The sequence below is a fragment of the Gekko japonicus genome, unplaced genomic scaffold (genome assembly GCF_001447785.1).
Source record: "Gekko japonicus isolate JY-2015 unplaced genomic scaffold, Gekko_japonicus_V1.1 scaffold1346, whole genome shotgun sequence".
NCBI classification, from domain to species: Eukaryota; Metazoa; Chordata; class Lepidosauria; order Squamata; family Gekkonidae; genus Gekko; species Gekko japonicus.
In genome coordinates, this window is record NW_015162521.1 from 12389 (window position 1) to 29983 (window position 17595).

Here is a 17595-nt window from a genome sequence, read left to right on the forward strand (position 1 = left end):
CGCACTATTAAGACTGTGGGAGGGAAGGCCCTTCCAGCCTATCAGACTCTACTCTATTCTTAGTTCTCCCGCCTTCCATTCTAGAGGCTGCCTATTGGTCAGAAGTACTACCCATCAAAATGTGGGTGTCATTGGCGACTGAAGAACATTATCTCTGTGTGGGCGGGAATAGGCGAAGTGGGAGGAACGCCGGCAGATGACGATGTCGACCACCTTCGCCGTAAGCTCTTGGAGGCAGTAATGGAGGCGGGCTTCTTGATGTGGCGCACGCTTATGGCGTCACGAGCGGGTGAGTCGTGTTTCTGTTGGAAATCCAGTCTAGGGAGAAAAGGCTAACGGGTGGTCGGAGGGAATGTATATGTATTGCCCAAAAATGAGGGAGGGAGGGAGAGATGGATGGGGGGTGTAGGAAGCTAGAGGCTGGGAAATGGGAAATATGTACGAAAGCAAGAAGCACAGGTGGCTTCCCAAGAAGCATTGTCTGCGGCCAGTTGCTTTATTTGTCCATTTCGTGTTTGTTTTGGTATCAGGTGTTTCTAAGTGAGGACCTGCGAGTATCTCCTTGGGGTGAGGAAATCTGTTCCTCCCGTTGATTCCCCGCTTCGTCCTGCAGCCGTTTTCTCCCCCTTCCCCGCTGCCTCTGCCTGCCTCTGGTTCCGTTTAAAATAAATGTGTATGCTACCTAAATGCCAACAGCCGTGACATAGTGAGATATTGGGGATGCTTTAGAGAGGAGACTCTCTACAGCTTTACAAGCAAAAGCTGTTTTCTTTCACGGTTAGAAGGAGACTCAGGTTTTAGTATTTTCATTTTTGTTTCCTGTTGCAATAGCTGGAATCAAAATCGTGTATGAACAAATTTATTATGTGTGTATGTATATATATATATATATATTTCCAAAACATGGTAGTTAAAACCTAGCACAAATACTAACTGAAATGCCATTTTAGTGAGCTCTTTGTTCAGGCATGATGGAAAAGATGGCTGGCTATTGCACCTTCTGTCTCTGGCCTGGGTGATGGCAGTTGAGAGAGAGAGAGAGAGGTTTTCCCATCATGGAGCTCAGGGTGGTGTACAGAAAGTTCCCAAGCAGTCTGGCCCATCCCAGGAAGGACCAGCCCTAGATTTGTTTCGCTTCAGTAAGGTTGCAGTATCATGTACCTTTAGGAAATGATTCCAGAGAAATATAACATGCCATGTTGCTGGTTTAGTTGACTGATCTATTAACTGAAGTGTTTTAAACTTGCACCTCTATTGTTAACAATAGCAAAGTCTGGGGAATGTCTTGCCTTTGCAACTGGCAATTTTAGGACATATTTATATTATACATTTAAGTCGGTTTTATGAGTAACTATGGTGATTTATCTCCAAGAATTGTAGTTTGTTGACAAGAAGGAAAATTGTGATAGAAATCCCTATGCCCCTTTAAATAGTTACAGTTCTCCGTGGAAAGATAATGGGTTATAAACCAGTTAAAAATCGGTAATGTAGATACATGCCCACTCTTTTCACTCTTCCTATGCAGTTCCTGACAGCTGTGGAGCTGGTTGCATGGACTGCTAAGTATTCAACGCACTTGACCACTCATTTAAATTCAGCTTTATTGGCTCTCAAGCGTTCAAAGGTTTGGTTTACTTACATTCCCATTCCTGGTGCTGATAGGAGCCTTAAAGTCCTGAGTCTGTTGAATGGCTTATGTAGTAAAAGGAGCTGAATCTCTCCCATATGTTAGCCAAAGATTACAAACACTCACTGAAAGGATGAGGGCAATAAACAGTTTCTCCCTGGTAAATGTATCAAAAGAAAGGGAGGTTGTATAAACCAATCAGAAAGGCTACTACTAACCAGCGGACCTTAAGGTTACTAGAACTACCTTTCCCAGGATCACTATAAATTTAAATATAGAGTGCAGTTCCCTATACTTTACTATTGTAATCTCTGCTGGGGCAGCACACTTCCTGTATCTGGTTGTTTAACAGCCACCTGAGACAGATTTAACAGAGGAAGCCTTTTCCATCTGGTAACCATGCAAAGAAAAGCTTTCTGTTCTGTTCAGTCTCTGTGTCTCACTCTCACAGTGAAAGTTTAAAACTGTTACACCTTTTGAAGTCCATGGGCTAAGAAGGGTGTAACTCTGCTTTGGATTTATGTCAGAAGAATTGGGTCAGAGCTAGTTAAAAATACAGTGGATACCCTGTTTGTACCATTTGATTAGTAGCTGTTTTTGGGAAAGTCTGGAAAATCCAAATTTCTTATCAAGGAAACAGAAACAAACTAGATTCTGCAAACATGCTCAACTCAGAAACCACTTTTCTGATCAGCTGGGTTGAAGAACTGCCACCCAGATTTCTGTTGGTCTTTGTGTGTGTTTGTTTGCCCTGTCGGATCGAAAACAATTTTGTAAGCTTTCGTCATGCTCTGGAAGGCATCGAAGAAATATATTAACTCATCACAGTGTATTGGATTGCTTTATGTTAACTTGTGTTGTTGTGGGTTTCTTTAAAGCTCTTCCTTTAACAAGTTGCAGTTGTTGCTGATAAAATTAAGGCTGACAGTACCCAAGATGGCTTCAAATCCTCCTGGACAAGGTAACTGGTAATCTTTCTTACATCCCATGGTTTGATTTCTGAACTGTGTGAAATTCTGTGTAATCTTCCCTTTTTTTTTTTCTTATGGGCAAAAAAAAGAAGAGAAACATCCTAAGAAGGAGTTTATTCAGCTCTTCTGCACTAGGAAAGTTCTAGGTTTGAGAGTGTTTTAAGTTTTAATAGTGCTTAACATGGCGATTTTGAACCTGAATGATAACAAGCAGATTCAATTCAAAAGAGTTGACAGCAAAGGGGAAGGCACGTTCGGATCTAGTAAGGCAGTTTGTGTTGCCTTCCCCTCTGCTTAGCAGTGATCACCCAGTCTGAACTGTCTGAATTATGGCTTTTTGATTTGCATCACTCTCTGGTCTGCATATGCTATTAGTTACACGTGACTAGAGGCCAGTGATTTTTCTGCCTTCAAAAAAAAAATCACAGGCAATAGTGTTTTATGCAAATAACATTCTGAATTAATATGGTCTGTGGGTGCTTTCCAGCATCCCTGTCTTTGGACATGCGTTCAGCAGCTGTGTCCTTCACAAGCCATCACACTGTGGCATTTAATTCTAATAATTTTTATTTATACGGCTCCACCAGTTGGTGCCTAGAGTGCTTTGCATAAAATAATAAACTGCAGTTGGCACAGTTGGTAGCTTACACAATATAATAAAGTCACATAAAAATCCAATTAACACATATTTTACAAGGGGGAGAACAGGAAGGTAGGTGAAAGGGAGAAACCAGTCTTTCCCCCCTCCCCCATAAACCAGGTTAAAAGGCCTTCAGAGTGCTTTAAAACTAAGGAACAAAGTTGAATATCTGGATAAAAAGAGTCCTGCACTGAAGAAACCATTACAGTGGAAGTCCAGTGTGATTTTTAAAAATTGTTTCAGTTGGTCTTTAAGATTACATTTGGCAGTTAGACAAAAATACACTAAGTGATCCTCTGACAAACATTTCAAGTTCTGTCCCACTGTAGTGTGACCAAGGAACAGAACTTGGGGTGGGATACTGCTGATGAAGGAGCTGGGCTGGTTTTAATTGACTCCACTTGTGTATTCTGGGACAAAATAATGCTCAACAGATACATACTGCACCCCCCATAAGGACCTTGTGATATACTGGCCTTCTTTCCATTCTGTTAAATATGTCACCGTACTAGGGAAATTTACCATATACTGTTACTGCTTTAATCCATTTAGATTTGTTATTCATCCTCTTGAAGTATAAATCCGTATGATAATATCATTATGTTTGCTCCTTTCCAAACTTTCATTAGCCTGAAGTTTAATCGTGGCTTTTTTTCTTCTTCTCAAGTCTACCAATTAACAATTTTGCCTTGAGCTAATAAACAATAGATTTAATGCCTGCTCTTGGCTTCTTGCCAGTTGTAACAATGCCAATAAAATGACTTTGGGATTGAGCAGAAGATTAATACCAAAGGGTCTTCTTATCCAGTTAATTATCTTTTTCCCATTTTCCCTGTAGCTAGCAGGCCTAGAAAGCCCTCTATTGAGATATGATTGAGGATAGTAACACTTGAGATGGCAGGTGGGAGAAATTGCATGTTTTGAGTCCTCCGTCTCATAAAAACAACTATCTGTGGAAGAAATACCCTCTTGGGGACAGGGAGTCTTACCTTGTTTTCTCTCTTGCCAGGCTAGTTTTCCACACACAGCTTGCTTTTTTCCCCCTTTTCTTTTTTAATGCAGGTGAACATTATTATTTAGTGCATTTTAAAATCAGCTTTTAACCAAACATGGTCCCCAAAGCTGTTTGCAATGACAGTATATTAAAATGATTCACGATTAATAAAATTAAACTGAAATCAGCATAATGACAACAGCATGCCGGCATGTTATAGCAGACCCACCAGAAAGATCCCTCCATACAGAGCAGTAGCCATCAATCTAGCTTGAAGACGTTTCGGAAAGGAAGGGTCTTCAGAAATGTGGCTGCTCTTGGGCCCTAGGGAAGGAGTTGCTCAGGCAGGGGTGTGACAATTGAAGAGGCTCTGGCTGCATCCCAGAAGAAAGGGGCCATAGACCTCAGTCTCGGGCTGGATGACATGGGTGGAGAACGTCCTTCAGATGCTCTGAGCCAGAGTCATTTAGGCATCTAAAGATCAAAAACAGCACTTTGTATTGAGCCCGGAAACTAGCCAGTGCCAGCTTAATAGGGTCACCAAGGGGCATCCGCCCTTGTTGCTCCAGCTGTAGCTCCTCAACAGTTTCCAAGGGCAGCCCAATGCAGACTGTATTACAGTGATCAAATGCGCATTCAAACATGCAGTTCCCCACCTGCATACTAGAAAGGGCTGTACTGTATGGTACTCTTGAATTGTGTAGCTGACTTCTCACAAAAAGTCTATATCTGTCCACCCCTTGGTCAGAGATTTGATGACCTGTTCTCTTCCTGATGGGCACAAAGTACATATGATAAAAACATTGACTGGATTTGTGTGTGTGTGGGGGGGTTCCCATTGGAAAGTGTCTAGAAAGAACAATTCTTGCTTTTCTGCAAGATGTTCCTTTTATCCTCAGTAGACTAGCCTAACTTAAAACTATGGGGAATTTCAGAGTTTTGTTTTTCTGCAGAAAGGGAAGGAAAGCAGGGCTTCAAACACAGCTGCTATATTTTAAAGTGCCGCTCTTAATGCAAAGCCTCCCATTTGAAGGTTAATCTATATGCCGATTTCCCTAAGGGCTCTCTATCCATAAACCACTGTACATATTAAATTGTTCTGTATATGTGGTTGTAGTTATCAGAGGCAAGTAAAATATTCATACTACTTTAATAATTCAGGGGGGATTTAATGAGCAACATGAATTTAGCTTAATTGTTGCAGAACGTGTTGGGAGAACACATCAGAATGTAAATTATCACAAGCAAGTGATCGGGAATTGGCTTGCTGATGGTGACTGCAGAAGGCCCAATTAAGTTATCATAAATGGTGCAGTAATTGGTTTATATGTTGCTTAGATAATCTGTATCCTATTGGATACCTGTCCTGAACAGTGGATTAAAATTGGATGTTCAAGCATCAAATGGGGATCTTTCTACCATTAGCACATGTGCCTTTCTAGTTCAGTGACTTTTCAGGAAACAGACGCACTCACGTTCCCCTCCTCTTAGCACAAAGCACACCCTACTTTAGGCTTATTCTGCTGATCTCTTCTGCTAAGGGGATCGTTGAAGGCTGCCGTGTGTTCCACTGCTCAGCACAAAGCAAGCTGCTGGGGAATGCCAAGGGTGTAATAAAGCAGCCTGCTGACTGCGCCGCACTTTGGCAGGGTCAGGAGTGAGGCTGACCTGGTGCCACCCAACCAAGCCACAGTACATCGGGGGGGGGGGGCAGTGCAGCAGGGATGGGTCCTGAGGAACGATGCAACCAGCAGGCCTCTGGAGGGGGGGCTCTAAGGAGCAGGCAGGGGCTGGCCTCTGAAGTAAGAGGCAGCCCTGCAGACAGGTACTTTGGAAAGGCACCTGGCATGGGTGAGGGCAGGTTCTGAGCACTTTCCTCCAGTCCCCAGTGCTTCGTAGTCACACGGGTGGGCTGGAAATGGCCAAGAGGACGTGGCATCCCCCTGGCAATCTAAAGAGGGCCCAGAAGCAGGCCAAGGATGTTGTAGCTGATCCTGCTCGGAGCAGTGGGGAGCAGTAGAGAGGAGGATCCCGGTGTTGCAGGCCCCTCCCCTCTTCTCACTGAGGTGTGGTGGTAAGACAGAGGAGTGAGCAGTAGGCCAGGGCAGGAGAAGCCCCACACAGATATTATCTAGGTTGTTGTTTCATGAACTGAAGGACTATCTCGATATCCAGATGACCTTAGTGGCCTCAAGCATCCTTTTCTGTGCTCATCTGCTACGAGTTCTTTGTGCAGCTCCATAATACACTGACTCTGTGAAAACCACATGCCAGTAAGGTTTTAGACTACCAGTACTGATTGTGATTGGCTCGCAGAGGATATAAAAAGGATCTTATTACTGAACAGTGCATTGAGATATATGGCTTATAATACAGAGCTACCTTTGGCTATAATACCGAGCTACCTTTGGCTATCAAGAGTATTGAATATCTGGTTTCTGTTATTTATTTTAAGACATTTAGCTGCCTTTCTACCATGCGGAACTCAAGGTGGCTTACCGTGCAGAAAAAACCACAATTATTAACAATACGTACAAGACCAGAATTTAAATCACACTTCGGACTGCCAGTAGTTTTTTTTAGTCTAAGTAATTTGTCAACTTTGATCTAATAAGCCATCCTGTATCACCCAATCTTTGTTTTTAGGCCCAAATTAGAACCACACCCTCATTTCTTATACTGTGCCATGTAAAAAATCCACTCGCTGCTGACTGGGCTGTAAGAATGTACAAGCATCCTTAGAAGAGATGGCTTGTTTTGAAACATTAAATTGAAAACATTATCCTACTGTTTAACACAGTCAGTGTGTAGTTATTCAAACACCCACTTGCAGTGCTGCCATCTTATCCTGGTGCAGCGCTGAAAGCTGTTCCCCCCAGTAATATCTCTGAAACAATTACAGGCTAAATGCGTACACTGAGTTATGTCAGTTGGAGTCTTTGTTTTCCTAGATGTTGAGCAGGTATGGGTAATGTATGTGGCGGGCCAAGGCAGAAGTATATTCTGAGCTGGAGTTACAGTTCAGTTGTGTGTTGCAGCTACATGAAGTCAACGCAGTTTTCATGGTAAATTGCATCTCTCTGGTGTTGTATGTGATGGATACACGTGTTACCCTCAAATGTGACACACTGGAAGCAGCTCCTGAAACAGCTTGAAATGCAATCAGACAAAGAATGGGTTGTATCCTGCTACACTTCTCAGCTAAGCACCTGGCCTTCCTCCAGCCCATGAAGCTGTTTCTCTGGTGGAAGGCTCCACAGTTAGTTGTGCAGAGTTGGAGGACAAAGCCCAATCAGAGTTCAAAAACAAACTTCTTACAATGTTTAACGCTCTGTCTAACCCTCACAACATTTTGCTCTGTTTCCCCCCATTACATTCTCAAACTTATCTGTGGGGACTGGAATCTGTTTTATTTTTAAATCTATAGTTCTCAGGGTCCTAACTAGTCCTGTAGGTGGCACAAAAGCATGCATGCAAACGAGCTTTTATTTCTAATATTGGTACTATAGTTTTCAGCTGAATTTTGCTAGAATAAACTAAGGACCCCGATTTGACCACATCTTGTACAAATTATTCTGAACACAGTTGCTTCCTGTCTGTCAAATGTAATATGTATTTATTTTTATTTTATTTTTTGGTTTTTAAAATGTTTATTAAGATCAAGTATAACTTATAACATATACAGTAACTGCAAAACAGTAAGCAAAAGTCCCGAGAATCCAAAATTTCAAAGCAGCCAGTTAATCAGTGACAAAGTTTTCAACATACATCAACAGTCATAATAACATAATAATTTAGTATCAGATCCGTTCCCATATATAAAAACGTCTTTTGAACTATAAATCCCAATGAATGGAGTCATGTCTAAAATACAACAAGTTCGGGAGTCTGCTTCCTCTTGTTGTTCAGAACGTAATATTTATAATGCAGAAAGCTGTGTTTGTAGGGGAAGGAACTGGTGGTGGTGTGCCAGGAGCCTGCTTGTTTTGAAATCAGCTTCCCAAAGCAAACCTTGCTCAAGATTAAAGACTTCTTCTAATAGCTATTCATAATATTGTTAGGAAGCTACTGCAGGTTTATTAGTTTTATTATTACGGTCTTAAGACCAGCGTACAATATATAGTATGAAAAAGAAGGAAAAAACAGAGATAACCACTGCAGGTTATAAATGAAGAAAAGAGAGAAGGGTGTGTGTTAGACTTCAAGGATGGTGCTCATCAGCTTTGAAGATTAATATATTCCTCATTTATATTCATCCTAATGTACTACGAAGAGGCTTTAAGCCAGTGAGGTTATGGGGTGGTTTGAAGAAATAAAGCCCATCACCGTCATTTACATTTTTCTCATTCTTGTCAGGCTTTCAGAATAAAAACAGGGTTGCAATCTTGGCTGAGCTAGACAAGGAGAAGAGAAAGCTACTGATGCAAAACCAGTCTTCCACCAATCATCCTGGAGCCAGGTACTGTACATGCGGAGAACTGCGTATTTATTTCAGCAGTGTTCTCTGATCAAAGCAAAAAATTAAATGTTGCTTTTTCATATAGTGATACATATATCTAATGGAACAACGTCATTTTATGAGAGCTGCTCATTGATTGTTCCTGGGACAGCCAGCACACATACTGTGATTGTTGAGTCTTTCACCTTTTTCCCTTTTGCTTTGGAAAAGGAGAGCTTGGATACATTTCGTTTTTAAAATGTGTTTTATTTTACCCCACTTTTAAAGTAAAAATTCACTCCTCAAACTGCCTACAGTCTGAAATCCATAGTAAAACAGTAGGTGGAATACAATAAAAGACAATTAAAATCTTAACACTAAGTGCATCCTTCGGCCAAAAACAAGAGGGCTTGAAACTAAGCATGTAGATGAATCCTGATGGAGCAACTTCAGCAGTGGCAATCTAGATCCCATAGGAGTTGTAAAATGATCCCTCTGTGGTGGTCAGTCTAGTGGACATATGAGCAGTTCTCAGAACAGTGGCCAGGTGAATCTCTTGAAGCAAAAACACCAGAGTGCTCTACATTACAGAAAGGCAGGAATTGCACAGTCATCAAACTTTCTTGCACTGTTTCTTTTTAATTCAGGTAGGAGTTGAGATAATAGCATGAGAACTAAACACCTCTCTCTCTCACACACACACACACACACACGGTCGCACACCTGTATCGTCACCATCAAATATGTACATTGCATGTTTCACAGGAGTATTTATTTTTAATGAGTTCATGAGGTCTTGATCCCAGTCGGTTTAGATGACACATGGCTTGTTCTTGACTCCCAAAGAGAATGCACAGCCATTAATTTTGGGTACTTCTTGAAGAATGTTGAGAGCAGCAGGATCTCAGACCTCAATACTTTGCCTTACCCATCGTCTCTCTTTCTAGCTTCAAATGCTTTGCATAGTTTTGGCATAACAATCTGTGATTTAATGAAAATCTGTGAGCTTACAAAGGAACTCTCTCTTAAAATGCAAAAATGAATGACTCTGTATATGACTCTTTTTTCCTCAAGTGTTAGTCTAGAGCAGGGGTCCACAACGTTGTGCATGGGGGTGCCATGGTACCTGCCAAACACCTTTCCTGGTACCCACCAAGTTGGGACTGCTGCCCAGCAGGGCTTCTGAGTAGCCAGTGGAGATCTGATTGGCGATGCAGATTCAAATAATGTTGTTTCTGCAACAGCTGCCACTACAGTGTTACTAATATTTATCTCACTTCCCTGTCCCAGGGTGTTTTTAAAAAATCACTCATCGTTCCCTGCATGTGTTTCCTCTGTAGGGTGGCTATGCCTCCTGTGGCAGCCATTTTGTGATTGGCTGCACCTATGGTGGTGGCCATTTCCTGGTTGACTCTGCCTCGTGTGGCAGCCATTCTATAGCTGTGCCCGTGACCCTGTGCCAGGATTCCAAAGGTGTCCAGTGGCTCAAAAGGGTTGGGGACCCCTGGTCTAGAGCTTTTATCTTATTGCTCTTGGTGGTGCAGGTGCTTTTTTAAATGTACTGTATAAACATGTTGGCTACAAACAAAGTTTGTCTGGGTTGGATCTCAATGGGAAACTCTTTTCATGCATACAGAGTTCTGCAGCCACTCTACCAAACATATGAACTCCCCATCATGAAGACTATGGACCCCTGGTTAGTAGTGCTGTTGTTTTATTCAGGTATCGCTTAGGCAAGTCACTGGGTGGCACTGGCAAGACACACAAATGAGCTTGGGGGGCCAAGTGTCATTCTACTGCATGCCTTCCAGTTGATTTCCCTTTGACTGACACTGGGGCTCGGGCATCTTTCCTGTTTGACTTAACCTGCCATCGCTGGAGCGAGTGTCCCTGAGCAGAACTTGTCCATCTGGTGCTTGCCCACCATCTTGCATGTCAGGTTTCCCAAAAATCCAAATCTTGTATTCAGAGCAGACGTTCTTGGCTCTGCAGTGCCCACCCTGGCCATAGTCCTGTGGTGGTGCTAGATTTTGTTGCATTCGTATGACATGGGTTCTTTTTTTCCCCCCTGTTGCTTGCAGCATCTCGCTCACTAGATCCTCCCTTAATAAGGATTTTCGTGATCATGCTGAGCAACAGCACATTGCAGCACAGCAGAAGGCTGCCTTGCAGGTAAGTGGTCCTGGATGAAGCAGACCCAAATCAACTGTGGTTGCAGGTTTCCTTGGGGCCTTATTTTAATATGTCAAAAGCAGTGGTCCCTAGAGTACCTTTCCTCATGTGCTGGGAGCAAAGACAGGTGTACCTGTCTGGGCACATATCCGCCCAGTGCTGCGTGACCTGCACTAGCCACCTATCAAATACCGGATCCATTTCAGGGTGTCAGTGCATACATTTAAAGCCCTATACAGCCCAGGGCCTGCATGTCTTCAAGATCAGCTCTTCCCATATGAGCCCCATAGAACATTGCATTCTACGAACCAGCACCTCTTGGTAGTCCCTGGCCCTAGGGTTGTCCCACTTGCCTCAACTAGGGCCACGGCCTTTTCAGCCCTGGCCCCTGCCTGGTGGAACGAGCTACCTTATGAGATCAGGGCCCTGAAGGACCTATTACAGTTCCGCGGGGCCTGCAAGACAGAGCTTCTCCGCCAGGCTTTTAGTTGAGGCGGTAGGCATCCATTTTGGTCTGGCCTTCCCTCCAGTGACCGCAGAGCCTAGAAGCTGGATTGGGACCATGTTCTCATCTGTTGAGGCACATTGTTGTTTTAATGCTGGTGATTTTATTGATTTTAATGGATTGTTATAATATGTTTTAATTGTATGTCTGCGCTAATTGCAGACCTATTTGTTGGTACCCGGCTGAGCCTACAATGTGGGGAGGGCGTGCTATAAGTCTAATATTATAAAATAAAATAAATACCGTACGAAAACTTAGAACCTGCATATGGATGACATTGCTTGCCAAACTCAGCAATGGTGTGATGATACACAGAATCCAGAATAGCATCTGTGTCTGGTTGTCATGTGCCACGTGACTTCTCGTGTAGGTGTGGCGCGTACCTCAAAGCTCTCTCCTCTGCAACCCGTTATGTGGGAGTTCCAGCAGCAGAGGGTGCAGCAGTAACCTAAAAGACAGCCCTGTAAACAGATTAGGATTCCAGTCTGTGTGTCTGGCAGTTCTGTTTGCCTTCTGCATGGAATTATGGATCCTGCAATCAAGTAAACTGTCAGGCTGTTTAAAAAACATAGGAGGCCAATGGGATTCCAGTAGCTTGATTGAGTGTAAGGAGTGCCACCTTTGACGTTAAACAAAAGCTGCACTTTTAATGCATAGTTTAGCTGGAATGGCAGTGGGCATATTCAAAGCAGGTAAAAAACAATGTTTGCCATTTTTCCAAATATATATATATATATATTTCTCCTTTTCCAGCATGCTCATGCACATTCTTCGGGATACTTCATCACCCAGGACTCAGCATTTGGAAATCTTATTCTTCCTGTATTGCCACGGCTTGATTTAGAGTGAAAACTTGATTTGGAGTCCTTAGAATGAAGGCCATTGAAGGTGTATCCAGTGTTGCTGCTGTTCCCCTTCCCAAGTCGTCAGTAGTGATTTGCGAAAATAACCAAGGACTTGAAACTGGACGTACTTGTCTTCTCTTTTTGAACCAGACAATTTGAAAGGGAGGGGGAGAGACATTAAACGATTTTGAGTTCTAAACTACCTTGTAGTCTGAAAATTGGATGACGCTAATAACATGATTGAATTTTCTGTCTTGGTTCTTCCTTCTTGCTCATTCTTTCCCCTGAATATACCACATGTGTTCAACAAGCAATGTTATCACACTTGACATTGACACAGCACAAGAGACTTCCTAGTAAATGTATGCCATCTCAGCAGTTTGTATAACATCCTTTTAAGTTGGTTAGTGTTATACCCGTATTCCAGATAGGAGTCCAAATTTGAGAGGAGTGGTGTTTTTTTTCTTTTTGCCCCCTTGATGGCTAAGGTGAACTTTGGAGAAGCCCCTTGTTCAGTCATGGCTCACACGCCTATCTAAATCAGGTGATGACTGTGTGTTTTAAGTTCCATGAATGATGACAAACAGCTTGACTTTCAGAATGCTTTTCCACTGGAGATGGGTGAGAAGCATGTGTGGATGCCCTCCAAGTGGCAAAACACTGGTGGGGCAAGGCCAAGGCATCAGTGGTTCTGTGTAGGTGTAGGTAGGAGTAGATGGGTCTAAATGAGCACTATACACAAGGGGCCTGTACAGATAGCAAAGGTACTTTACTGGATTTAAATATAAAGGTTCATAAATGATAGTCATTTAAAGGGCAGCATTATTTTATGAAACTTAAAAGAAAAACTGGGGGTGGGGGGTGGGGAGAGTATTCAGTGATGGGGAAATTGGGAAGTCCCTATACAGAAGCAGTCTGAGAGTGACTGGATGCTGAACAAATCATAGTCTTCAATATTTTTTTGGTCATGGTGACAGGAAGCTGGAATTCATATACCAGTGATGTTCTATTCGGCTTGTATTCCCTGTTTACTTGTGTGGCTGCCTGCTTTGCCTTGCCCTTTCCCTTTGAGCCCATCCCCTAGAACATGATGATATTTGATAGCATAGTTGTAAAATGACCCCTAAATGTGGAATTGGGTATGTATTTATTCAAGAAGGAGTGGTGGCGCAGGCGGTAAAACGCCTGCTTGTAACATCAATGAACAACCACTATGGCGGGTCGAAACCCACCGCGGCCGGGGTGAGCTCCCGGCCCCAGTCCCAGCTCCCGCCCACCCAGCAGTTCGAAAGCAGTAATATATAGCAAGTAGATAAATGGGTATCTGCCCTTAGGTGGCAGGGGGCACCCTCCTCCTCTGTGTGGGGTGTGTGGCAGGAGCATCAGTGGCGAATCGCGAAGCGGCGGTGAATGGCGAAGCGGCAGAGAGATTGGTGGCAGCGAAGCGGCGAGGTTGACGAGAGCAAGCCCTGGTGGCCAGTGAGCGCAACATCGAGCAATCCAGTGGAGGCGGAGCCGTGGAAGACGCGGTGGCGTGTCGGTGCAGGCGCGGCGGAGCCAGAAATGGATGTTGGCCAGGGGCTGTAGCAGACATGAACCGCGCACCAGGACGGGCCCGCCAAAAAGGAAGCTGCTGGACTAACAGACCTACTCCAGGACACCAGAGCCGGAACGCCAAAAAAAAAAAGGCTGCCTGGAAGAAGAAGGAACAGCAAGCCCTGCCAGCTGGGTGCTGGTAGGCAGCCCTTCCCCTTGTAATATGTGGCCTTAGATAGGGGAAAATTGAATTTGGAACCTGTATGTAAACCACTCAGAGACCCTTCGGGGTTGGAGCAGTATATGAATGTATAAATAAATAAATAAAGAAGAAGACAGTGAAAGTACAGAAAAGAAAAGGGAAAGAAAAACAGGGTTATACAACATAATTGCGTTTGTCAAGGACAACTGTGTAATACAAAATGTATAAGACAGAAAATATTTCCCCTTACATCCCCTTTGTTATAATTTCAAGGTATTACCTGTAATATACTATAGTTCTAACTTCTATTGGAATATGATTGTATTCAACATTTTAAGTTTAAATTTCAGACTTCACAGTTAATCTATTTTGACTACATCATTAGTTTTGTCATTACTACATATTCAATATTACATATTTTCACCTCTTCTACATATTCATCAAACCTTTAACAGAAATTCTTCCCTGCCACATAGTTTTAATTTTTTTCCATCTTGATAAATCGGCTTGTATTGATTTCCAAGTTTTCTCTTAGTTATGTTTTTAAAAGATTACAATTTTGGCTAGTCCCATTTGTTCTCAAATATTTAATAGGATCGGTAGCTGCTGAGCATTCTGTGCTCTTTATAATCTCCATCTTGTTTTATTAAAAATTGTTATCATTTTTGTCTTTTTTCTCTTAATTTTATAGCCTGATAGGGATCCAAATTCTTCGATATGTTCAATTACATATTGCAGTGATTTCTGGGGATTCAAGACTGTTAGAACCACATTGTTTGCATAGGTTTTCATTTTGAACCCTACATCATCCACTTTTATTTTTCTATTGTCTTGTCTAGTATTTGTAGCTAAAATCTCTATGGCTAGTATGGTTAATAAAGGGGATAAAGGATGTCCCTGATATGTTCCTTTTCAATTGAAATTGTTTCTGTTAATTTCCCATGAATTAAAATCTTTGCTTGTTGGTTCAAGTATATTCTATGCATTCAGTTCCAGAATGCAAAACCACACCCCATATTTTGTAGAACATTCAATAAGAAAGGCCATGTTAAATTATCAAATACTTTCTCTGCATCTAGAAATGGAAACACTGATTTCTTCTTCTTATTCATAAATTAGATTGCATCTGTTATGAATCATATATATTATCTTTCATGTACCTCTTTGGTACAAAACCTGTTTGATCGAAGTATATTAGATTTGGTATGCATTTTCTTAGTCTTTCTGGCATTATCGTGGCAAAAATGTTGTAGTCTACATTCAACAGAGAACTAGGTCTTTAAGACTGTGGTAACGATGCATCACTGCCCTCTTTATACATTAGCATTTTTATGTGTCTCTTGCCATGTTGGGGGGGAATTATTTTTTCCCTTTATCTTGTTCATAACTTTCTCTAACAGTATTGTTAATACTACAAGATGTTTGTAATACTTTGCTGTCAATCCATCAGGTCCTGGTGTTTCATCCTTCGTATTCTTTATTGCTTGAGAGTTTTTTGAATTGTTATTGTTTGATTTAATATTTTTGTGTGTTCTGATGTAACTTTGCAATTAGGATATCTTTTAAGTATTCTCTTACTCTTTCTTCCAAAACAGACTTCTTCTGGATCTCTTAATTCTTCTACAACTTCTAACTGTGGATTCTTTATGTAAATCGTTAATCCACATTTTTTTATTTTGTGTTAAAGCAGGATATGCTTTGCCTAATTTTTTGTTTAAAATATGTTCCTGTCTCTGGTAAGCATAATATATTGGTGTTTTGTTTTTTCAATTTATTGAAGATTTTCATGTGTTTCAAAGGGGAATTCAGTCCATTATATTTATTGATACTGTTTTTAATTTATCAATTTTTGTTCTGATGTTGTTGCCAACTTGTCCTTTTCTGTGCTTGTTTCTTCTTTGGAGTTTTTGGTCTGCAAACTTTGCTTTGAGCTGCTAGCAAATTGCTTTAAGTAACTTGGAGATTCTCCTTCTGTTCCTCTACGTAAATCCTCTGCTTGCAATTCTTTGGCCGGTTGTTTGGCTTGTTGCTCTGTTACAGTTACTTTTCTTCCTTTTGGTAAGTATACCTCTATGACAAATGGTATTTTCCAATGATATTTTATTTATTCATTTTGTAAATTCTGTCTCAAAAAATCAAAGTCTTTCCTTTAAGGCACTTGTTGGTAAACCCTGAAAGATCTGCACTTCTTTTCCCACTATCTTGAATGGAGGTTTCCTTTGGTTCTTTAGTATTGTTTCTCATGTTTTCTTGTCAAACCAGTATATCTCAAGGTAGCTTATTCTTGAATGCAAATCTGGAATTCAGTCTAAAACTCTGGTCAATGTCAGGGAGGTCTTCTTCAACCTTCAGATCATTCAGAAGTAAATCACAAAACTTTTTTTCCAAATTTGATCTCCCAAAGTCCTCTGGAATTCCTCTAAAACACAAATTATTAGATCTGCATTGAGTTTCCAGGATTTCAACTCTTTGTTCTGCATTCTTGATCTGATAATGTTGCCTTTTTAAATGTATGTCATCTTTTTGCTTTTCTTTGATTTTTATAATTTCTTGTGTGTGTTCTTGCAGTTTTAAATTTCTGATAGACCAGCCGGTATCTCGTGAAGCACTTCCTGAGTATTCTTTAGGGTTCTGTTCTCTGAATCTTGAATGATTTTAAAGAGAACTCCCAACACAAATTATCCAGTTTTAAATTTGCTGTAATTTGCTAGTCCTCCTGTTCTCTGAAATATTTTGCCACAAGAGGGAGTCTTGGGGGGGGGGATGCTAAGCAATTTCATCCTTTGGCATAGAGGAGAATATGGGTTATTGTGATGTGTCTGAGCAAGTCAGATTAGTGAGCTAATCTCATACAGCAATCCAACACATTCCTGAAAATAATTTTTTTACACAATCTGAACTTTATATTGGCTACACAGCTATAAACCTGCTTCCATGCATGAATCCCCTTTGCTAGATTGGGGCATTAGTTTAGGTGACATTCCTGTTTTGTTTTTTACTCATTGTAAATCATAATTCAAAACATTCCATTAAAGTTAAAAGGCCCTGTTCCAGAGTATATGCTGATGCAATCCTAAAGGAAACTTCACTTAGAGACTTGGTGCCTGAATTTACTGACTTGTCAGGAGCCATACTCTAGAAAGGTTGTACACTTCTGATCCTGATATGGCCCATGCCTTTTTACCCTGAACTTTTACCAGGACAGAGGCTGGATTTTATGAGATCACAGGATAATATCTACTCTCTTTCCTACCCTTTTGGCTTTCCAGTGGAATCTCTGCCACTTCCTGGCAGCAAAGCAGCCTAGGAGGAGACAGTATGCACAGGTGCAAGATGTACTAGCCAGTGTTCCCTCTAAGCTGAGTTAGTGTGAGCTGGCTCACAGTTTTTTAAGCCTCCGGCTCACACATTTTTGTCTTAGCTCAGGAAGGATGGCTCCAGAGGAAACTAATTTTGCAGCAGCCAAATCACTCGCTCACAACTTTAATGCTAGTAGCTCACAAAGTAGAATTTTTGCTCACAAGACTCCACAGCTTAGAGGGAACATTGGTGCTAGCACAGCACTTTCTAGTTGCCTCTTGTATTTTTCCTGCCAGAGTGTCCCCCTGGCCAGAAGTAGCTGTGTGTGGAAATAAGCAGTTGGTAAAGCATGTGCCGAGTGATGG

At 41.7% G+C, this 17595-nt stretch overlaps 1 protein-coding gene across 2 annotated transcripts; it reads left to right on the forward strand.

The window, feature by feature from the left end:
* Positions 1–202: 202 nt before the first annotated feature.
* Positions 203–13028, forward strand: INIP (INTS3 and NABP interacting protein). Of its 2 annotated transcripts, XM_015406229.1 has the most exons (6): positions 204–289; positions 2506–2588; positions 8589–8691; positions 10307–10366; positions 10752–10842; positions 12101–13025. In XM_015406229.1, exons 2-6 carry the CDS (start codon positions 2564–2566, stop codon positions 12194–12196), a joined length of 375 nt encoding a protein of 124 aa, XP_015261715.1. In that variant the 5' UTR covers positions 204–289; positions 2506–2563; the 3' UTR covers positions 12197–13025. The 2 variants fall into 2 exon arrangements, with proteins under 2 accessions (XP_015261716.1, XP_015261715.1); XM_015406230.1 differs by lacking the exon at positions 10307–10366 and having other exon boundaries at positions 203–289; positions 12101–13028.
* Positions 13029–17595: the final 4567 nt, after the last annotated feature.

Bases quoted from the DNA above. Each gene is read 5' to 3' on its own strand.
- INIP (XM_015406229.1), top strand. From the start codon at position 2,564: ATGGCTTCAAATCCTCCTGGACAAG. The intron at 2,589-8,588 runs GTAACTGGTAAT...CATTCTTGTCAG, and splicing joins TTCAAATCCTCCTGGACAAG to GCTTTCAGAATAAAAACAGG. The intron at 10,843-12,100 runs GTAAGTGGTCCT...CTCCTTTTCCAG, and splicing joins AGCAGAAGGCTGCCTTGCAG to CATGCTCATGCACATTCTTC.